The 18,643-nt window shown below is 46.2% G+C and overlaps 1 protein-coding gene across 2 annotated transcripts in view; it reads left to right on the top strand.

The window, feature by feature from the left end:
• The first annotated feature begins 4,677 nt into the window (after positions 1-4,677).
• LOC119433196 (phosphatidylinositol 3-kinase regulatory subunit alpha-like) overlaps positions 4,678-18,643 on the top strand; it is a 143,347-nt gene continuing 129,381 nt past the window's right edge. The window contains exons 1-2 of one of the 2 annotated variants that reach the window (XM_037700344.2): positions 4,678-5,042; positions 13,964-14,043. Coding sequence is in view for 1 of the 2 variants with exons in the window: in XM_049659248.1 (XP_049515205.1) it covers positions 4,745-4,817; positions 13,964-14,043 (153 nt within the window). In the remaining variant the exon portion in view is untranslated. The remainder of the gene's footprint in view (positions 5,043-13,963; positions 14,044-18,643) is intronic. The other variant, XM_049659248.1, reaches the window with a different exon arrangement.

Below are 18,643 nucleotides of genomic sequence, written 5' to 3' on the forward strand. Positions count from 1 at the left end.
GAAGGTTTAAAATGCGTGGACCGCACCAATGTTGCTAGGTTTGACCGTACTGCACGAGGAAAACCGACAAAAACAATGCACCCGACTTGCGATCCCAGCGGAGGTAACGGAGAGACGGAGACGCGGGCACACGGCAGGAGTACACTGTAGCCAACGTTTACTGTAGCAGGAGTCACGAGCTGGATGGATGGATGGATGGATGGATGAGGCTGAACCCTTTAAATCGGGCGGTGGCATACGCCACCTAGCCATGACCATTAACATAATTTGTACTTTGTGGTGGGTGAAATTTCACCCCTGCCTTAATTTTATCCACCAATCAGATAACCTCCGTTTGGTTATTTCTACCCGCTTAAAGTCTATTTTGCCTTCACTGTCCCTAAACCCCAATGCTTTGAAAAAATCAGCCCCGTTACTTTGCACTGTAGGGTTAAGGCCTTTACAGAAACGTATGAGGTGTTCAGCCGTTTCCTCTTCTTCTCCACATGCACAGCACAACGTGTCTATACCTTGGTACTTGACTCGGTACATCTTAGTCCGCAATACTCCCGTCCTGGCTTCAAACAACAAAGAGCTTCCCCTAGAATTATCATAGATATTTTCTTTGGCAATTCCTTGCTTCAAAGTTCTGTATGTTCCCAGTGCTGATTTCGTCTGCATCCCTGTTTTCCACAGACCCCTCTCTGTTTCTTTAACCTTTTCCTGAACTGCTGTTTCCTGGTTTGCACCCCTCCTGCAGTCCAAATATTTGATTGACAATTTTCTGGTCAGCTTCCTCCATTTTGTGTCAACATCCCTCATGTACAAATAACTGAAAACTCTCCGTGCCCACCGCTTTTCTGCCATTTCTCTCAATCGCTCCTCAAATTCTATCTTGCTGCTAGCTTCCCCGCCCTCGAATGACGTTCATCCCATGTCACCCTGTACGCCCTGATTTGGTGTATTTCCATGTGCTCCCAAAGCAAGCCTACCTACCCCTCGCTGCTTAACTTCCAACCTTGCTCGAACCTCTGATCTCATGCACAGGACCGCGTTGCCGAAAGTCAAACTAGGGACCATCACCCCTTTCCAAATCCCTCTCACCACTTCGTACCTATTGTATTTCCACAGTGCCCTATTTTTCATCACAGCTGCATTTCTGCTACCTTTAGCCGTCACATATTTTTCATGTTCCGTTAGGTACTCAGCCCCATTGTTTATCCACACTCCAAGATATTTGTACTTATCCACCACCTCCAGCGTAACCTCCTGTATCCTATGCCCGCTGCCCTGATTATCATTAAAAGTCATGACTGCCGATTTTTCTTTACTAAACTTCAAACCTAAGCTATCTCCCTCTTTACCACAGATGTCCATTAATCTCTGCAAGTCTTCCTTGCTGTCAGCCATAAGTACAATGTCATCCGCATACATCAGTCCTGGTAATGACTGTTTAATCCATTCTCCGTGCTTGAAATAGGAAAGGTTGAAGCCAAGTCCGCTCCTCTCTAATATTTTCTCTAATCCTTGTAAATACAGCATGAACAACAGAGGTGACAAAGGGCACCCCTGCCTAAGCCCCTGCTGTATCTCTATAGGCCCAGATACCTTGTTTTCCCATTTTATAAGCACCTTGTTACTTTTATAGATATCTTTTAAAAGATTTCTTACTCCATCTTCCACCTCTAGAGTGCCCAGTATGTCCCACAAATCCTTTTGGATTACACTGTCATAGGCTCCCTTGATATCCAGAAATGCAAGCCATAGGGGCCTGTGTTCCTTTTCTGCTATTTCAATACACTGTGTCATTGAGAACAGATTATCTTCTAACCTTCTTTGTTTTCAGAACCCATTTTGTAGTTCACCCAGCACTTCCTCGCTCTCCACCCATGCCTGCAGTCTGTCCTTTATAATCTGCATCACCACCCTGTAAACCACTGACGTCACTGTTATGGGACGGTAGTTGTTTATGCCGGCTTTGTCCCCCTTTTCCTTATATATCATGCTCATCCTGCTCAGTCTCCACCCGTTGGGGGCTTTACTGTCCATTATCATTTTGCTCACTGCCTCTCTTAATGCTTTCTTAGATTTTGGGCCCAATGTCTTTATCAACATAATTGGGATGCCATCAGGACCTGTCGACGTGCTACTAGGAACCCTCTTCTCTGCCCTTTCCCACTCGCTTTGTGCCAGTGGAGCCACTGCACTGACTAGTCCATCCTCACCTGATTGAGCACATGCTATGTTTCGTTCTTTAAATTTTTCTGTCATCATTGTTCTTATATGTTCCATTGCCTCATCGCCCTCTAGTCGAACACCTTGAGCTGTAACTATAAACCTCTGCGCTAGGCTAGCCTTATTACTCAAGGAGTTGAGATGTTTCCAAAATTTCTTCGCTGCTTTTCTATCCTTTTTGTTTACTTCTGACAACCATTGGCTCCCCTTTCTTCTGATCTTCTCATTGATCAAATTGGATGCTTCCCTTGAGCTTCCCCGATAGCCCGAGCAGCGGCGCTGGCGTCGGTTTCAATGGGACTTTATTTCAATGGAACGTGGGTGTGACGGCGCAGTTGCCCAGTGCCCGCCCAGTGACCGATCATATTAGTTGGAGTTGCTGAGCTGCGTTGTTTTTTCTGTGGACGTCGTCGCCTGGGTTTTTTTTTTTTTTTTCCTTCAGTGTTTTTTTCCGCATATAGCCTGCAAGAGATTAGTATGCCTCGCAGTAACTGAGCCATGCCGCGGCATCGACAAAACCACTGTTACGCGCCTGGGTGCCAAACAGGCTATGTTTATGTGAAGGATGGGCCGAAGTTGTCCTTGTTTGGCGTCCCGAAGGATAAAAATAGGCGGAAAGAGTGGGAAAAGAACCTCCATAGAACCTCCCCTGGACGACACGAGCGCAGTATGCGAGCTCCATTTCGAGCCACGTTTTGTGCTCAACTCGAACGCAGTTCCTGATCACTGTAAATTGTTTTTTTCTTTTTATGGTCTAGTTAGGTCAGTTAGCGAAGGAAACTGCGAGAAAGGTACACTGGCCTCCTTACTGGAAGTTGACTCTCTCGAAGCATCAGGTGACAGAAATGAGTGCAGTCAAACTGCTGCTAGCGCTACTGCCACAGAAGCCACACAAACGTGGTACCCCAGCATTGCACGGGCCTGGGGTTTGAAACGACCATAACCAGCACGTGGCCAGAAGCGACTCGAGGCTCACTTACCACATTGCGGGCTATGTTGCGCGGGTGTGTATCGTCAATTCCAGCACAAAATGCCAAGAATGCATAAAGCTGCTCACTATGACGCCACCAGGCGAAAGTTTTCAACTTGCCCTGCTAACAAACTTCTGTGACCGAGGAGGCCTCCTTTATCCCTCCAGTCAGCTGTACGGCTTTGTGAAAATTCTAGAGGATCTTTTCACAAAATGCTTCTCTCAGAGTGAGCTACACTCTGGCAGCGTTATGGATATGCTGGAAGTTGTTAAGAGTAAGCTTTAATTCCCTCGAAGTTGGCTGCAATGTGCACGCTCTTAGCCTCACAGCTAAAATAATTAGCTTCTACATTGTCACACGTCTGCATTTTTATGTAAAAGGAATTAACTGTGACAAGACAGGAAAGCGGCAGAGGGCCAATCAGCTGAAGTTGAGCCGTTGTACTTGTACAATGGCTCGCTGTACTTCTTGCAAATAAAAGCTTTGTGTGAGCAACAGCCCTGTTAACTTCATTTTGCTTACCCTTATATAACTGTACATAAGCATAGGCCGGAGCCTTTGTCATGATGGTTAATAATAAACGCAGAAGGCTACTGTGAAGCATGGAACAACAAAAGTGGAACAATGAAATATTTAAGTCATATATACATATTCATTTTGGCTAAGCAAAGACATGCACAAACCTGGTCAGCATGCCTGATTTTTTTTCTTTTTTTCTTTCTTTCTTTCTTTTTTTTTTTTTTTTTTTTTTTTTGAGCCCAGCTGGGAAGTATGCACGCGCTGTTTTCTGTCTGACAAAATTTTACATTAGGTCGACACGGCATGAAACCGTTCTCAATTTTTTTTTTTTAACGATTGCCCGATAATGCGGAAAATTTGAAGGCCCCTTCCGCATAAGCAACATCCGTCAGCGACGACCTCTTTGCACAAAAGGTCTGGAGTTAGGATAGGCAGCAAATTTACCAAGAGTTGCCGTCTTGCTTTTTCACAAGGTACTATTATGGCAGATATCATGTGGCCTAAACAAATATAGTGCTTGCTAAAGATATGTAAAGACTGTCAAGTATGCCAAAATTAAAAACAAATAAGAGTGTGAACTGCTTCGAACTGAAACCGACAGAAACGCAAGGAAAAGCAAAGCTTCCATTGAAGTTGCCAGTGGCGCCACCTCTTGGATGCGACGCTGACTCAGAGGAGAAGCCCACTGCCCCCTTCTAGTACACTGTAACATGGTGGCATACGCCACCATGGCTAGGTGGCGTATGCCACCGCTAAAGGGTTCAGCCTCATCCATCCATCTATCCATCCATCCATCCATGCGCCTCATAGGGTGGCGCCCTCTGAATTTACATTGCGGGTCTTAAAGGCTATGCTTTTGCTGGTTGAAGGCGCCTAACGTGATTTCGAGAGCCGGAATTTCGTCATAGACGTTGGGTTTCTGACACTAGCTTTAGCATAGCCTTTGAGATCAGTTCTGACTAATCTGAGGGAACCGTCAGGGAGCCATCGCTGGGGCGTGGATTTGGACATAGCGGCGCTAGCATGCAGGTATCGCGTGCATGCAGTGTTTGAGGTTCGATTGGTTCGATAAAAACCCAGCGAAGGCTCCCCTGACTCCCATCACTTGGAGTGGTGCGTGAAACGCTGTTATGTTTCGGTAGCTGAACGTCTCCACCGGTAGCTTCCATGTCGTCCCGGATGCCCGGTGTGTGCACGCCGAATACAGGGGTTCTCGTGGCGATTTGTTGGCTGTCCAGGTGTGCACTGGCTTTCGACAGTCACGTTCAGGGCTCCATCCGTCCGCGTGCGCAGAGAACAAGCGGTCCGCAGCGTTGGTTGTCACCGCTCGATCACCAGGTCAGCGTCACGCTGTCTTGTCAATTTTGAAATCGATGCTTTAAAGTGCAACACTTGATCATTCGCAGTTTACTTGTACCGTTTCATTTATTTCTAGGATTGCGTTGTGTTTATGCAATCATTTATATGTTTATATTTTGGTAGTTTGTATTCAAAAGGTCAAAATGAGTGTACGTACATTGTTAGTGTGGACACGACATGAACAGCAATTTTAAGGTAAACCTGCAGTGGTGATCCCTGTGTTAAGTTCATGTGCCATAAGGTCTGTGAAGGGGCTTGGCCAGTACTGCTTCCATGTGTGACATCAGCTCCAGGTAAAGTCAGTGAAGGACTATGTGACTAGCACCACATGCCACTGTCAAGGACTGCAACTTTGACAATGAAAATAGCAACATATCGATGGTGGTTCAGCCAAGCCCGGCAAATACGATATTGAGTTTGTATATATTGTTACAGGACAGACCTTTATTTGGGGTTGAAGATTCCAACCACCACCAATGCCTGATTGCCAAGGAAGTCCAAAAGGGTTAATGAGATAGCTGTTGTCAGAGCAGTGCCAAGAGATGAACAGAGACAGCTTGTAGCCTACCACAGTGACTCAGTGGCAGTATTTTGCAGCTGAGAATTAAGTAGTTGGTTTTATTTGCAGCTGCAGTGGCCGCATTTCTGTGGAAGAATTTAAAAATGCTCATGCATTGGTTGCATAAGTGGTTCTCTACTTTGGTGTCTTTCATAGCCCCCATGTAGCTGTTTATCTGAACTCCATCAGTCAGAGGCAGCTTGCAAGTGAGCTCAGCAGGCTCTTTGCTCTTTATGGAAACTGACATACTGCAGCAAGTAAATGAAGCACACCAATGTAGTGTTTCTGATGCTCTGGAGATTTATCAGTGCAGTTACAAAAGTGCAGTTTGCAACTTTTGCTATATACAAACCATGCTAGAAAGCAGTATTTGCCCCTGCCCCACTCCCCCCCCCCCCCCCCCCCCCCAAAAAAAAAAGAAAAAAAAGAAAAGAAAAGAGAAAGTGACATTCGGTTGGAGAATAAAAAGCAACTGACTAGAAGGTGCTGCTAATAGCATGGAAGACCTAAAAGCGCCCAGATATATGGCTGCAGGGACTTTGACTGTTCAGCTGCTATGTACCGATGTGAAGTCTAGGACGGCCATTTCCATAACCAGCAATGCTACTTTACAATGGCTGTTGCATAATGACTCGCCTCGATTTAAACTGAATGACCCTGTACTACAGATGGAGCCTAGGCAGTGTGTTGACATTCTTGGTTGCATTGACATGACTATTCAACATAATTTCACAGCTTAATTATACAGAATTCAGTGCAGACCTTTTGAGTAGCAACAATGTCAAGATCTTTATATATCTTTGTAGAGTTGATCAACTTGGTATGACATCCATCGAGTCAGCCTTCTACAAGTTCTTTGTGGAGCATCGCAGTGGCCATTCTGAAGCACAAACTCGCATTGGTCTGAAAAAGAATTCAACTCTGTGCAGCAGAGTCTGTTATGAGTTGGACAAGTTTCAAGACCAAGAAACGTTTGAACCAATTCACTTTCCTAACTGCATGATACCTGAGGTTGTAGTTAATCGCTCTAGATATTGAAGTGACCACTGGAGTGCGGTTAATACTTGTACCATGCCAATGGCATGCCCGCTGCGAACTAAGTTGAGCTCCTGTCAGCTTTACATAATGTGTGTACCTTCGCCTCAGTGCTTGCAGCTATTCTTCAAAGACTTATTCACTCTTTACTTGCAGGGTTGTTCAGAGTGTGTGCATATCATATTCTTCAGATGGATTCATGAAATGAACAACAGTTGCAGTGACTAGGAGTCACTACAGTGCTTGCTAGAAGCATATCTCAAGGCCGGCAAAAATGACTGTGAATTCGATTTCATTAAATCAAGTTCCTTGGGTGAGAACCTGCTGTGTCCGCTTGATCGCAAGAAAAGTAGAAGTAGTGACAAGACTGCGTGACCCAGATGAACTTTATTTGAATTTTAGGCATGATCACTTCCAATGGCTGCTTCTTTGCAATGCCTCCATTACTGAGCTGACGTTTGGCCAGGGTGCATCATAAATATAGAATGAGCTCCAGAAGTCTGCTCCTAGAGAGCCCCTCGCCAACAAAAGTTTTGCCATACTATACACTAGAACTTATAAAAAGCGGCTCGGTGAGCATTCTGCCACAAGAACATTTAAAAGGGGTTTAGTTGTAGCCAAGGTAGAAACAAAGAAATGTCGTAGAGCATGGATGCAAAGAGGTGAATTTTCAGCGCTCGCATGCACTGCTGCGCCATGTATTTTGAAGCCCTGCGGAGGCTTTGTGGCGGTGGCGGCACTAGATAATGCCAAGTGTGAGGGAAGCATGAAAGAGGAATCCCGATGCAGTACACGCGCCTCATACATGACTCGTTTCGACGGTGGGAATACGTTATGTCGCTATATTGATTCAATGCTAATGTGTTAGTGTTGACAGTCATCGTGGAATGGGTTCTGCCGCAATATTTCTTTTACAGCCACCACCGTCCCTGCGACCCCCACCTCCTCTGTATTTTCTTTCTGCCTCCTTGCTGTGTGGTGCATTTTCAGAGCTAGTTCTGTGGTTTCTGTATTTCATGAAAATTTCGCAGCTGTTCTCGCTGCTACTTTCTATTGGTGCATTCATATTGGTGCACATGGTGCATGCACATGATGTGCAAGTGCATGATGTCATTCAGCTTGCTCATAGCTGGAGTGACTTTTTCGAGAAGCCGGGGCTTTTCTTTAAATTTTTTTCGTGGCATATCTTGGTGTAGTACTTCAATGACATGATTGTTACTATGGGATCTACGCACAGCGACATAGGTGTACTTACTGATGGAGCAGGGGGGCACTGCCCCCCACTGTCAAAAGTAGGGTGGAAAAATATGCCATAATTACAACTATAACTGAGGTTAAATTTTATGAACATAGGGGTAGAGTACTAGAATGGGGGAGTGGGTCCAGCGTACGCCTTGGCAAGCGCCGAGGGTGAAGCGAAAAACGTTGGAATTGTGGCGGTGCTGCCGTCGCATTATTCTGAATCTCTGGCCAATAAACGTTGGCTCCGGCTGTTTCGGCAGCGCTCATTGGCTGAAGCGAGCTCACGGGCTGAGTAGTTGTTGTCTGCTCGACGCACCGTCATTGTTGTGTCGTTTGCATTCTTTCCGCCGCTCTTTTTCCATTTTATTTACAATAGATCGGTGGCGAATAATATCAGTGTTACCGCCACCGAGTATCCGCCTGTCAAAGCTCCATGCAAGTGTGGTAGGGTCTCCAATGCAACAAGCGTCCGGCCGGCGCGCGGGGGCCACTCATTCGGGAGAAAGCGACGGCGGCGCCACCAACTTTTCAATAAAAAAAGCCTCAGCCTGCGTTGCACCCACTCCCACAATCTAGTACACTCTAATAGGGGGAATGCTGTATTCCAAATTTGCATGTGATTTCATAAACGTGTGTTTATGAATTACTGGCGTTTTAAAAATTTCTAATAAGTACCCGAAAGCATTGCATGTGAGCAAGGTTTGAAATGGAACAGTTATATACACACAATGTTTTGATGTATGTGATATTATTACAGGAAACTGAAACTCTTGTTACAACTGCTCAAAAGAAACATCTTTGCTGGAAATTGGGTTGTAATTTTGCAAGGTTGCACACACCTGCTGTCTTCTTCTCTTGTGAATATTGCAGATTCTTTATGTTGATTGTACTTTGTTGTGTATGACCTCGACAATACTATTGCCTTAACTAGCAATGTCACAAGTCTTTTGTCAGAATAATGACTCTCAGAAATTAGGTTTAGCTGTTTCTGTAACTTCACATGCTTCGATAACGTGACATACGAAACATTTCAGTCATTGTGCCAACCAAATGAAAAGGTGTTATTCAAGTGCTGGATGTAAGGTAAAGCAATTGTGCCATTTTGCTCATTCACAGAATTCAGTTTTATGTACACATTTGCTGCCACTGGAACTCAATCTATAGATGTGCCAGCTGTATAAATGGGCACAAAAGAGCCAGTTTTTGTGCTGTTCATCCTACAGTGGGCCTGGCAGTGCAATGTATAGAAGACATTACATCGATAATGCAGCAGCCCTGTGATCAGGAGACCAAGGACCAAAACATGTGGTTATGCAGCAAGTTCGGTCACGAACTGAAGGTTCTATAATCGGTCCAGAAAAGCAGGAGAGGCTCCTCCCAGGAAAGCATGATGTGTCTGCCCTTGAGCCCTCTGCACATGATGAAATAGTATGTTCATAGATGTTGCTGGTATGAGGAAGAGGAGCCCCAGTTGTTAAGCAACAATGAGCACACTGTGGTCATGCAGCACATGCACGAACAGGCAAAACATCCAAGTGTGGGGACACATAAAAAAAAAAAAACAATGCAAATGCCTTGTTTGAAAACAGAGTAGAGATACTTGAGCTGAGTTCCTGTATAGAATGCTTCCTTGACAATGTCCCATTTTGTTGGTGTGTGCCGCAACCAAGAAGACGCACTGCAAAAAGTTGAATATCTTTGTTTATCCCTTCACACTGACTGTCACTTGCACTTGATGAAAAAAGGCTGTAAGGGGACAAGCGGCATGAAAAAGGCAAAGGTGTACACAAAGGAAGAAGAGAGAGACCACATTTATGAATGCTTCCTTCAATGACTACAGATAGATTAGGATTGGCACTTCAGTCAAAGTGATTAGGCTGCATAAGCTGCCGCTACCATTTCAGGCGTGGAAGTGCTAGCCATTTGCGCCACGCTTTGCCAGTTCGCTTTTCCTGAGCCATCCTGCTCCAAATCGCATTATTGCACCGAAACTGCTCCTAACCGGTGCCTCCAGGTGCCGCCAAATGTGAGACAACAATAAGATGTTAAATGTCAGTCGCTTTGCACAGGGAGCAGGAGAGACGCATTCGTTCAGCTGTCATCCGTGATGTGGCGAATGTCAGCTATACAACATTTTCTACATAACGTAGAAAGTGTTGTATAGTGACCTTACTTAATTTGAGGTGAAGCTACAAGAACAGTGCGAGCAAGACTGTCTAGGAGCTGTACTACGCAATAGCTGCCTCGGACGAAAACGCACCGTAATTTTTTAGGAACCATTAAGTCTGCATGGGAAAAAAAAGTTTGTTTGATCCAGTTACCGGGGGTCAGTAAAGCCACAACTAACCGGACAACCGCTCACAGGGCTTCGGTTTGTGCAAGCCGGCTGGACCGTTTTCGAAATATGCTGCTTTTAAGTGAGGCCTTCTTGTTTGGGATTTATTGGGTTGTTTTGGGACGTTCTTGTGAATGCGAGTTCCTCCATGTACAAATATTTTGCACTGCACATAAGCCCTCAGACGTTATAATGGCAGCACGTCAACGTGCTTGTGCAGCAAGAAGGTCTGACCTGCCCGTGCAATCCGTTGCTCGTCGCATTGCTCGCTTCTGGCTTGTCAGAAAACTTTGCTGATCGCTCGGCTCCTAGTATCGACAGCACAACTTGGCATGTCGTTCACTGCTGTCGCTGCATGTGGTTTAATACATGAAACTGCGAGTGACAAATTACACACACACACGTATATATATATGTGAACGAGAAGAAAGGGAACCGAGGGGCCCGATTTATATCATATCATAAGAAGCCAACAAACAATGACACCAAGGACAACATAGGGGGAATTTACTTGTACTTTTTATTTATATACAATACCTGCAGCGCCCTCTAGGGCATTATTGTACTTACTAATTAAATTAAAGAAATGATAAATTAATAAAAATAGTTAAAAAAACAACTGTCCGCAGGGGGGAACGAACCCACGTCTTTGCATTACGCATGCGATGCTGTCACCATTGAGCTACTGTGTAGTCATTTTCCCATGCACTTTCTGGGGTATTTAGGTTTTCTTTATAACTAGAAGTAACCCTGGGAGTGTTAGCCAACCCCCATATATATATATATATATATAAGTGTGACGCGAGCAGGAGGTTGCGGACGTAGAACAACATGGTCGCCCAAACACTGCCTTTATTTGTCATCTTCCTCTGCTTCCATGCATGGACCATCTGTGCACCGTTACACGTTCCCCCTCCCCCCAAGAGAGCACGAGCAACAAACATATGCGGAAGCAAGAGTACGCTGATAAATGAAAACAAAAAATGTGCAGTTAGTCCATTATCACAATATAGTTCTTCAACCGCATCAACTTCATAGAAAAGCACAGCTGTCCGGTGACGTGTAGCACAGCTCAGGTGGGCGAGGCTGGCTGCAGCGTTCCGGACGACATATGGGTGCCCTGGTCGCAAATGAAAAAGGTTGAGGCACCATGTAACATCGGCCGAACGGCTTCTTCTGGACGTCTTTAGGGACCGAATGGTACATTGTCTGGCCTGTACTTGTTCCATGACTGTGATTTCTCATGTGCTGCTTGCCTCGGTCCTCTTGCCGCAACTGGTTGACATGTGCTGCATCTCGTTTGGAGGTCCGTTGGATGAGCTGGCTGGAAAATGGTCTGTGTCCTTTCCGTCGTACTGTGTGGCGTCGCCGTTGAGGTCTTCTGGGTAGGCCAACACTTGATCGCTGATAAAGACATCTTCGGCGACGTTCATTTCTGGGAAAACGCCGTATTCGTTGAGTTCGCCTTGAGTTGAGTGGGCTTGCTCGTTGACGTCTTTCTTGTTGTCGCATCTGTGCTATCGGTGACGCTCTTTGTCGTCGTCTATTTCGAAGTTGTCGTCGGGGTCGTTGAAGTTGTTTTGAAGTTGCTGAAGTTGATCTTCGGAATATTATTGTTCGGCTTCACAGAGGACTCTTCAAAGGCTACTGCGACGTCATTCAGACTGGACGCTTCTGCAATTTGACAGTGCGTGATATTGCTTGGCGCGTGCGAAGCTTCTGAAGTGGCAGCGGCTTGTTGAGGTGTAGTATGCAAAATAAAGCTTGAGAATCGCGAAGCAGCTCCATCTCTAGATTTAAATGGCTCCAAATTGTCTTCGCCTTGAAAGGTATGTGCATTGGTGCTGTTGCGGTTATTCTGATTTCGTGTTGGCGGTAAGCTAGTTGGCTTCATTTCATCAGAAGAAGTGATTGTTGTATCTTCTCGATTCGTGTTGCTGATACAGAAGTTTGTGTCTATGCAGTTTGGAATTTCTGGTGGCTCATTGCTGGGTGGTGTCACAGCGGGTGTGGCTTGACCATGTTCTTCCGAAGAAAGGTCGTCTGTCTGCGATGTCCTGACGTGCTCAATTGCGTAGAGCATGCACTGCGGCCTAATGTTCATAGAAGAGTCATGTGACTTGAAAGTGCGTAGTGGCCAGCGCATTCGATATGAGTGATGGAATGCGTCAGAATCTTCAATGGCGACATGAGCACTGCAGCGTGCTGAAGGCGTACGTATGGTTGAATGATGTGACGTTGCCAAACCTGGTTCAGAGTTGGGTTTCGAAGCAACGAATTCGCGTGCATTTCGCTTAGTGTGCAATGGCTTTTCGTTTACTGGGAATGTCAAGTTGATGCTATGCGTGCGATTGCGTGTCCTCTTCGCGGGAGAATCACGACAAGGAAAACTCACCGACCATCTTCTCATATGAGCCTGTTCATTAGTGCAACGTTGTGACTGTGCACAACTGCATTCAAATTCCTGCTGCTGGTGAATGATGCAGGGCTCTTCATCATATTCTTTGAAGCGACTGATCATTTCATCTTTGATTTCTTTCCATGATTCTTTATATTCAAATACGTGGGTCAGGTAGAACCGAAATGCCTCACCGGTCAGGTATTCATCGAAGCTGGCGACCATCTCCTGTTCCGACCATGATGCAGTGGTTGCGTGGACCTCGTAGAAGCGGAACCATTCTTCGACGGGCCCATCGTCCGCTGATCCAGCGTACTTGGGGACGTCCAAGGCTTCCGATGGTGTGGTCATGATGCTGGTTGGTGTCGGTGGTAGATCTCTGCGCGTCGGGTTCACGGCATGGTGTTTAATACTTGCATGATGATGTGAGCGCGATGCGGTGGCTGCAAGGTCGTTATCCTGTCGACTAGTGTGACGCGAGGAGGAGGTTGCGGACGTAGAACAACATGGTCGCCCGAACACTGCCTTTATTCGTCATCTTCCTCTGCTTCCATGCACGGACCATCTGTGCACCGTTACATATATATATTATATAACTGAGTGGTTCTGCTTCAAACCAGACTTGCATTGCTCCAAACTCGCCTTTTGATGCTCCGAAGCTGCTCGAAAACTCCCCTTTTACTGCTCCGAAGCTGCTCGAAAACTCCCCTTTTACTACTCCAAAGCTGCTCCAAAAGGGTCAAGCCCACTTCCACCCCTGCAATTGTCAAGTGTTGTATATCGATACCATGCCAGGAAGAGCTTGGCTGAGTGCTACGATTGCAGTCTTATTGCGGAACTGAATGTCAGTCACATTGTGAAGTGAACAAAATGGCATCATAAATATATGGATGGAAATGTGGTGGCGAAGTTCGCGCAGGCCTTGTACCGCTCTTGGCTGCTTGTTGTGGACGATTGGAGCATTGTTTGCAGAGTTAATTATCTGCTGTTGCTCTTGTGGGTCAAACCTCGACATAACAAATTATTGGATATAACAAAGCAAATCTAAAATGTTTCTCGCCGATATCAGCGTGTAACAAATATATGCTTATAAAGAATATTGGTTATAGTAAAGGTATTTTTCTGTGATATGCAACTTTATTTTAATGAGGTTCGATTGTAGTTGCGCTAAGAAGCTTTACATTTTTTACCCAAATTCAGTGCTAAAGCTGTGGATAACAATAGCCGAAATTGCAGCTGTGACACTTATATGTAGGATGGTTATAACAGAGGACCCAGCTGGCAGACAACCTGTGCAACAAGGTGTTTTCACTGCTCACATTTTCTTGCAGTTGGCCACCAGCACATCTGCAACGCTGGCATCAGGAGAGACTTGCCGAGCCTGTTGGGTCGCAGCTGTCCTGAGGCTGTGGTGAGAGCTGGATTGCGTGATCTTGTATAGTTAAGGAAAGCTTGGAACAGCTGTACTATAGGAAGAAAGTAAGTGGTTAATACTGTGGATCTGATTCTTTGGTGGCTTTAACATCTTCTGTGCCATGGACGAGCCTTCTGTACCATGGACGAGCCGTGTTCATCCAGACATTTCTTATGAAAACGGCCAAAGACGAGCTTAGCTCGTTGATAGTACTTTGCACTTTCTAGCAATGCCATGGACAAGCTGGTTTGAAAGTAAAACATGTTGGCAACTGAGGTCTTCACAAATAATTGAGACATTTTTGGTTAGAATTCAGGATAATTGCGTGGCATAGAGGTGGTTAAAGCACCTACGCTCGAAACATTTAGGGTGTTATACACATGAAAATAAATTTATTTTTTATATTGCATCAGTTAGAAAAACTTCGTTGAGATTGCTGTTTCAGCTTTTTGATTTTCAACATCTGTTCCCCTGGCTGGAATCGTCACGTGCACCAAAAATAATGAGGAAGTTAGCATGTACAATGTGGCTAGTGGCTTGCTACATTCACCTGGTTTGCCTCCCATTTACTGTGGTGTTTGTTGATGCAAAGCCTCTCAGATTGACTTCTTTTGTGATTTTGCAACTATTGTGCCTTGTGTGCTCATTCCTGGCTATGCCTTTGTACCTCCGGGCCCTATTGGAAATTTTTGTTATACACTATGAGTTGTAGGAAGCAGGCCTGGGAGTGTTCTAGAGCTATTAAAAAGGTTGTAGGGGGGGGGGGGGGTGTTATCTCAGACAGAAGCAAATGCAGTATCAAAAGCAATGGTGCAAGGAGGCAGAAGAGAGCCTACCTGCAGCAGAGGCTCTCTTCTGTTACCTTGACCCCTGCAGGCGACATTCCTCTTCTGCTTACTTCAATATCCTCCTAAGAACCTTTGTACAATACATTGCACATTCCTGCTCATGGCAAGAGGGAAACGTTCCTGATGAATGGAAAGTAAGCAGCCTGGTGCCACTCTTGAAGCAGGGCAAATCCCAACTCGAGCTCACCTCTTACCGCCCAATAGCGCTGGCCAGCTGTGTAGGCAAGATAATGGAACGGATGCTCCTTGGCCGCCTAGAATGGTACCTTGAACACTACAACATTTATCCGAATTCCATGGCTGGTTTCCGACGTGACCGCTCTTCCATCGACAGTGTAGTTTATCTCGTTTCGTATGTTTAGCACGAAAGGTCCCGTAAGCGTTTATCTGCAGCTTTATTCTTAGATGTGAAAGGCGCATACGATAACGTATTACATGAGGCCATTCTCGTTGCTCTTGCGACGGTTGGCCTAGGTGGTAGAGTCTTTTTGTGGATTGCAAGTTACCTATCTGCAAGCTCATTCTTTGTGTTAACTGACGATGGCCCGACTACGTGACGCTATACGAGCAGAGGCGTTCCTCAAGGCGGTGCTTTCAGCCCGACGCTATTCAACCTCGCTCTTCTTGGACTTGCTGAATACTTACCAACTACCATCAAGATTTCAATATACGCAGACGACATCTCTGTCTGGACTTCGGAAGTCATACGTCCTCAGATACGTGCGCTGGCTTCAAAGAGCAGCAACTTTGACAGCGAGCTACTTGTGTAAGCAAGGTCTCAGCATATCGCCAGAAAAATGCGCACTAGTGGCAAACCAATGACGCCTTATGTCATCTCAATCAATGGGCAGACCATTTCCTATGTCAGAACCCACAGGTTTCTTGGCATAATCATTGACCGAGACCTCTGTTGGAGCCCACACGTGGCCTACGTGAAACGGCGCCTGACAGCAACTTCCCAGTTGTTTAAATACTTGAGAGGAAAGACATGGGGGATGTCAGTAGACGCAATGCTGAAACTCTACAGAGCTCTCTTTCTCGGTTTTTTAAGATATAGTCTACCTGTACTGAACAACACTTGCAAGACTAATATTCATGTTCTTCAGGTAGAACAAGCTCAAGCACTGAGAGTTTGCCTTGGTTTACCCAGATGCACGTCAACAGAGGCAACTATTGCGATTGCTCGGGACCATCCGATGCAAACTCGCATTACGGTGGAAGCCCTGAGAATGCACATCAGACATTTTGCACATGCCCCCTATCACCACCTTGCAACATTACCTTCAGACAGGTGCCAAGCATCGTTCTCTTAATCTATCATCAAGTACAACGACAAACTTGCCTCAGGCTTCACCGCTGCATCTAAACCATCGATACCCCCTCGGTGTCTTATTAGCCCCACAGTACATCTCAGTGTACCAGGAATCAAGAAAAAATCTGAGCTGTCGTCACCTGTGCTGAAACAACTGTCTCTGCTTCTACACGAGAGGTATGCGGACAGTGTACATATTTATACTGATGGTTCCACAAACCTCCAGTGTTCGTCCGGTGCTGTGGTTGTCCCAGCAAGAGCTATTACCATTAGCTGCAGGACTGACCACCCAACGTCATCGACATCTGCGGAACTAGCTGCTCTTCGCGCTGCACTTCGTTTCGTCAATCGGGAGTCACCTCGACAATGGTCAATCTTCAGTGACTCAATGGCAGCCCTGTGCTATCAGCTCTGCGTCGCGGGCCATACGAACAGCTCGTATTCGATATTAGATACCTACTCCATACATCACATGAGAAAGGACACCACGTGACGTTTCAATGGCTTCCAAGTCACTGCGGCGTCATAAGGAATGAAAACGCCGATAATGCCGCTCGGGCAGCTTTTGACGACACACAGGAAGAGGCCATACCGCTCTAACGGTCCGACGCAGCCAGCAGACTTCGAGTGCTTGCACAGGAGATCACGCTCTCTCTATGGTGCACACCAAGCAGCCAGACCAACCGGAGCAATCGTCACTACCGCCTGCCATCTTTGATGCATCTCTGTATGCAAACTGGACTCCGCCGAAAAGAGGCCACTATGCTTTATCGCTTATGGCTAGGGGTGGCATTCACGAAATCTTATTCATTCCTCATTAGAATGGCCGACAATGCTTTTTGCAATGCCTGTCTTTGCGAGGAGACGCTAGAACATATTCTATGCGACTGTCCTGAATGTTCCGAGACAGTCCCTGGCGTCCGTTCTAGCACACCTGGACAATCGACCAATGTCAATTGAAACGATTCTCACGTGTCGTTGTCAGAAGCCATCGCAGCTGAAGGTGACGAAGGGACTACTTAGGTTTTTAAAGGAAACTGGCTTGGACAAGCGGCTGTGACAGTGATGTCACGTACTACGCAACTGTGGCGGACTGTGACTGACGATGAGTGTGCTGTGTTATGTGCTCTCTCTCTCTCTCTCCTCCCCATCTTTTATTCCCCCTCATCCCGCTCCATGTGTAGGGTAGCAAACCGGTTGTGCTGAACTGGTTAACCTCCCTGCCTTTCCTTCTCCACTCTTTCCTTCCTTCCTTGCACATTGCCTTCAAGTATTTTTAGAAATTCACTCGTAGGTGATTACCCAAAATATTCGCTCTGGCTATGAAGTATGGTGCATGTGTAACCGTAAAGAAGTGGTTTACTCATATTCTTGTCATCCGCTTTCGAGAAAGTTGACCCTAAATTGATCGATACCTCTGTGTCATCCCAGACGCCCAAAAGCAAGCTTGAGGTGTGTTTCGAAATCACTGTGGTTGCGTGAAAATACTGGACGTGGCAGCAACATGGCAACTTTGGCAAGATAAAGATGGAACTACATGTAGTTCCATCTTCGTCTTGGCCTTTAAGCTATGAAATGCAGTTTTTACAGTACGGAAGGTGAGGAGATTATGGAGATAGGGGAGACATGGAGACACAGCTTTTGGCATCTAACCGTGGTATTTAAATTTTAAAAATTGTATATTTAAGTTCATAACATAACAGTACACAATAAAAATCACCTTGAAGAGCGATTATTACTCATACTTGTGTTTGGGTCTCAGGAGGATATGTGAGCAGGGGTTCCTTCTCCTCCTTTCTGACTACCTCACCTTTTTAAAGTGAAGCTTTCTGCGCTTAAAGCAGCCAGATGCTCTAACCATTAAGGCCCAACCACAAGGAACGGATTTTCGACGGATTTTCGGCGGCGGCGCTGGCCGGCGGCACGCGGCGTGGACGCTCAACGAGGTTTATTGACGGCTCTCAACATGGAGGTAAAAAATACTAGGAGGGAGCGTCACGTGATTCCGCTAGCCTCGGCAAGCCAACCTCCTCTGAAGCCAACCCTCCTTCTCTCAGGGGCCCCGTGTGCGGTGCCTTCTGGGGCGGAATAGGCCCACAAGGTTGCCGGAACATTTGTGATTGTTTGGTACGTGGTAACTTTTAGTGGCGCCTGCCGTCACAGGCTTGGAGGCCCGTATGCGGGTGGTGGTTTTCTGCTACTGCGCGCGCCGTTCTTCGCTTCAAATGCGATGCCTTGAAACGTGGAGCAAGACTGGGGCGTCTGACTCATGAAGACAGAAAATTTTCAAGGCGTCACTTGCGCTTACCACCGCGGTTAGTGGAGTTGCCAGCGCTCGCGGCTCGAAACCCGTCCAGACGCCCGAGTGTGGTCTATTTTTCCTACGTACTCAAGTTTCGTCAAATCAGCCGTTGTGCACCTTAAGCTGTGGTGCGTA

This window comes from Dermacentor silvarum, chromosome 11 (genome assembly GCF_013339745.2).
Source record: "Dermacentor silvarum isolate Dsil-2018 chromosome 11, BIME_Dsil_1.4, whole genome shotgun sequence".
Lineage (NCBI taxonomy): Eukaryota > Metazoa > Arthropoda > Arachnida > Ixodida > Ixodidae > Dermacentor > Dermacentor silvarum.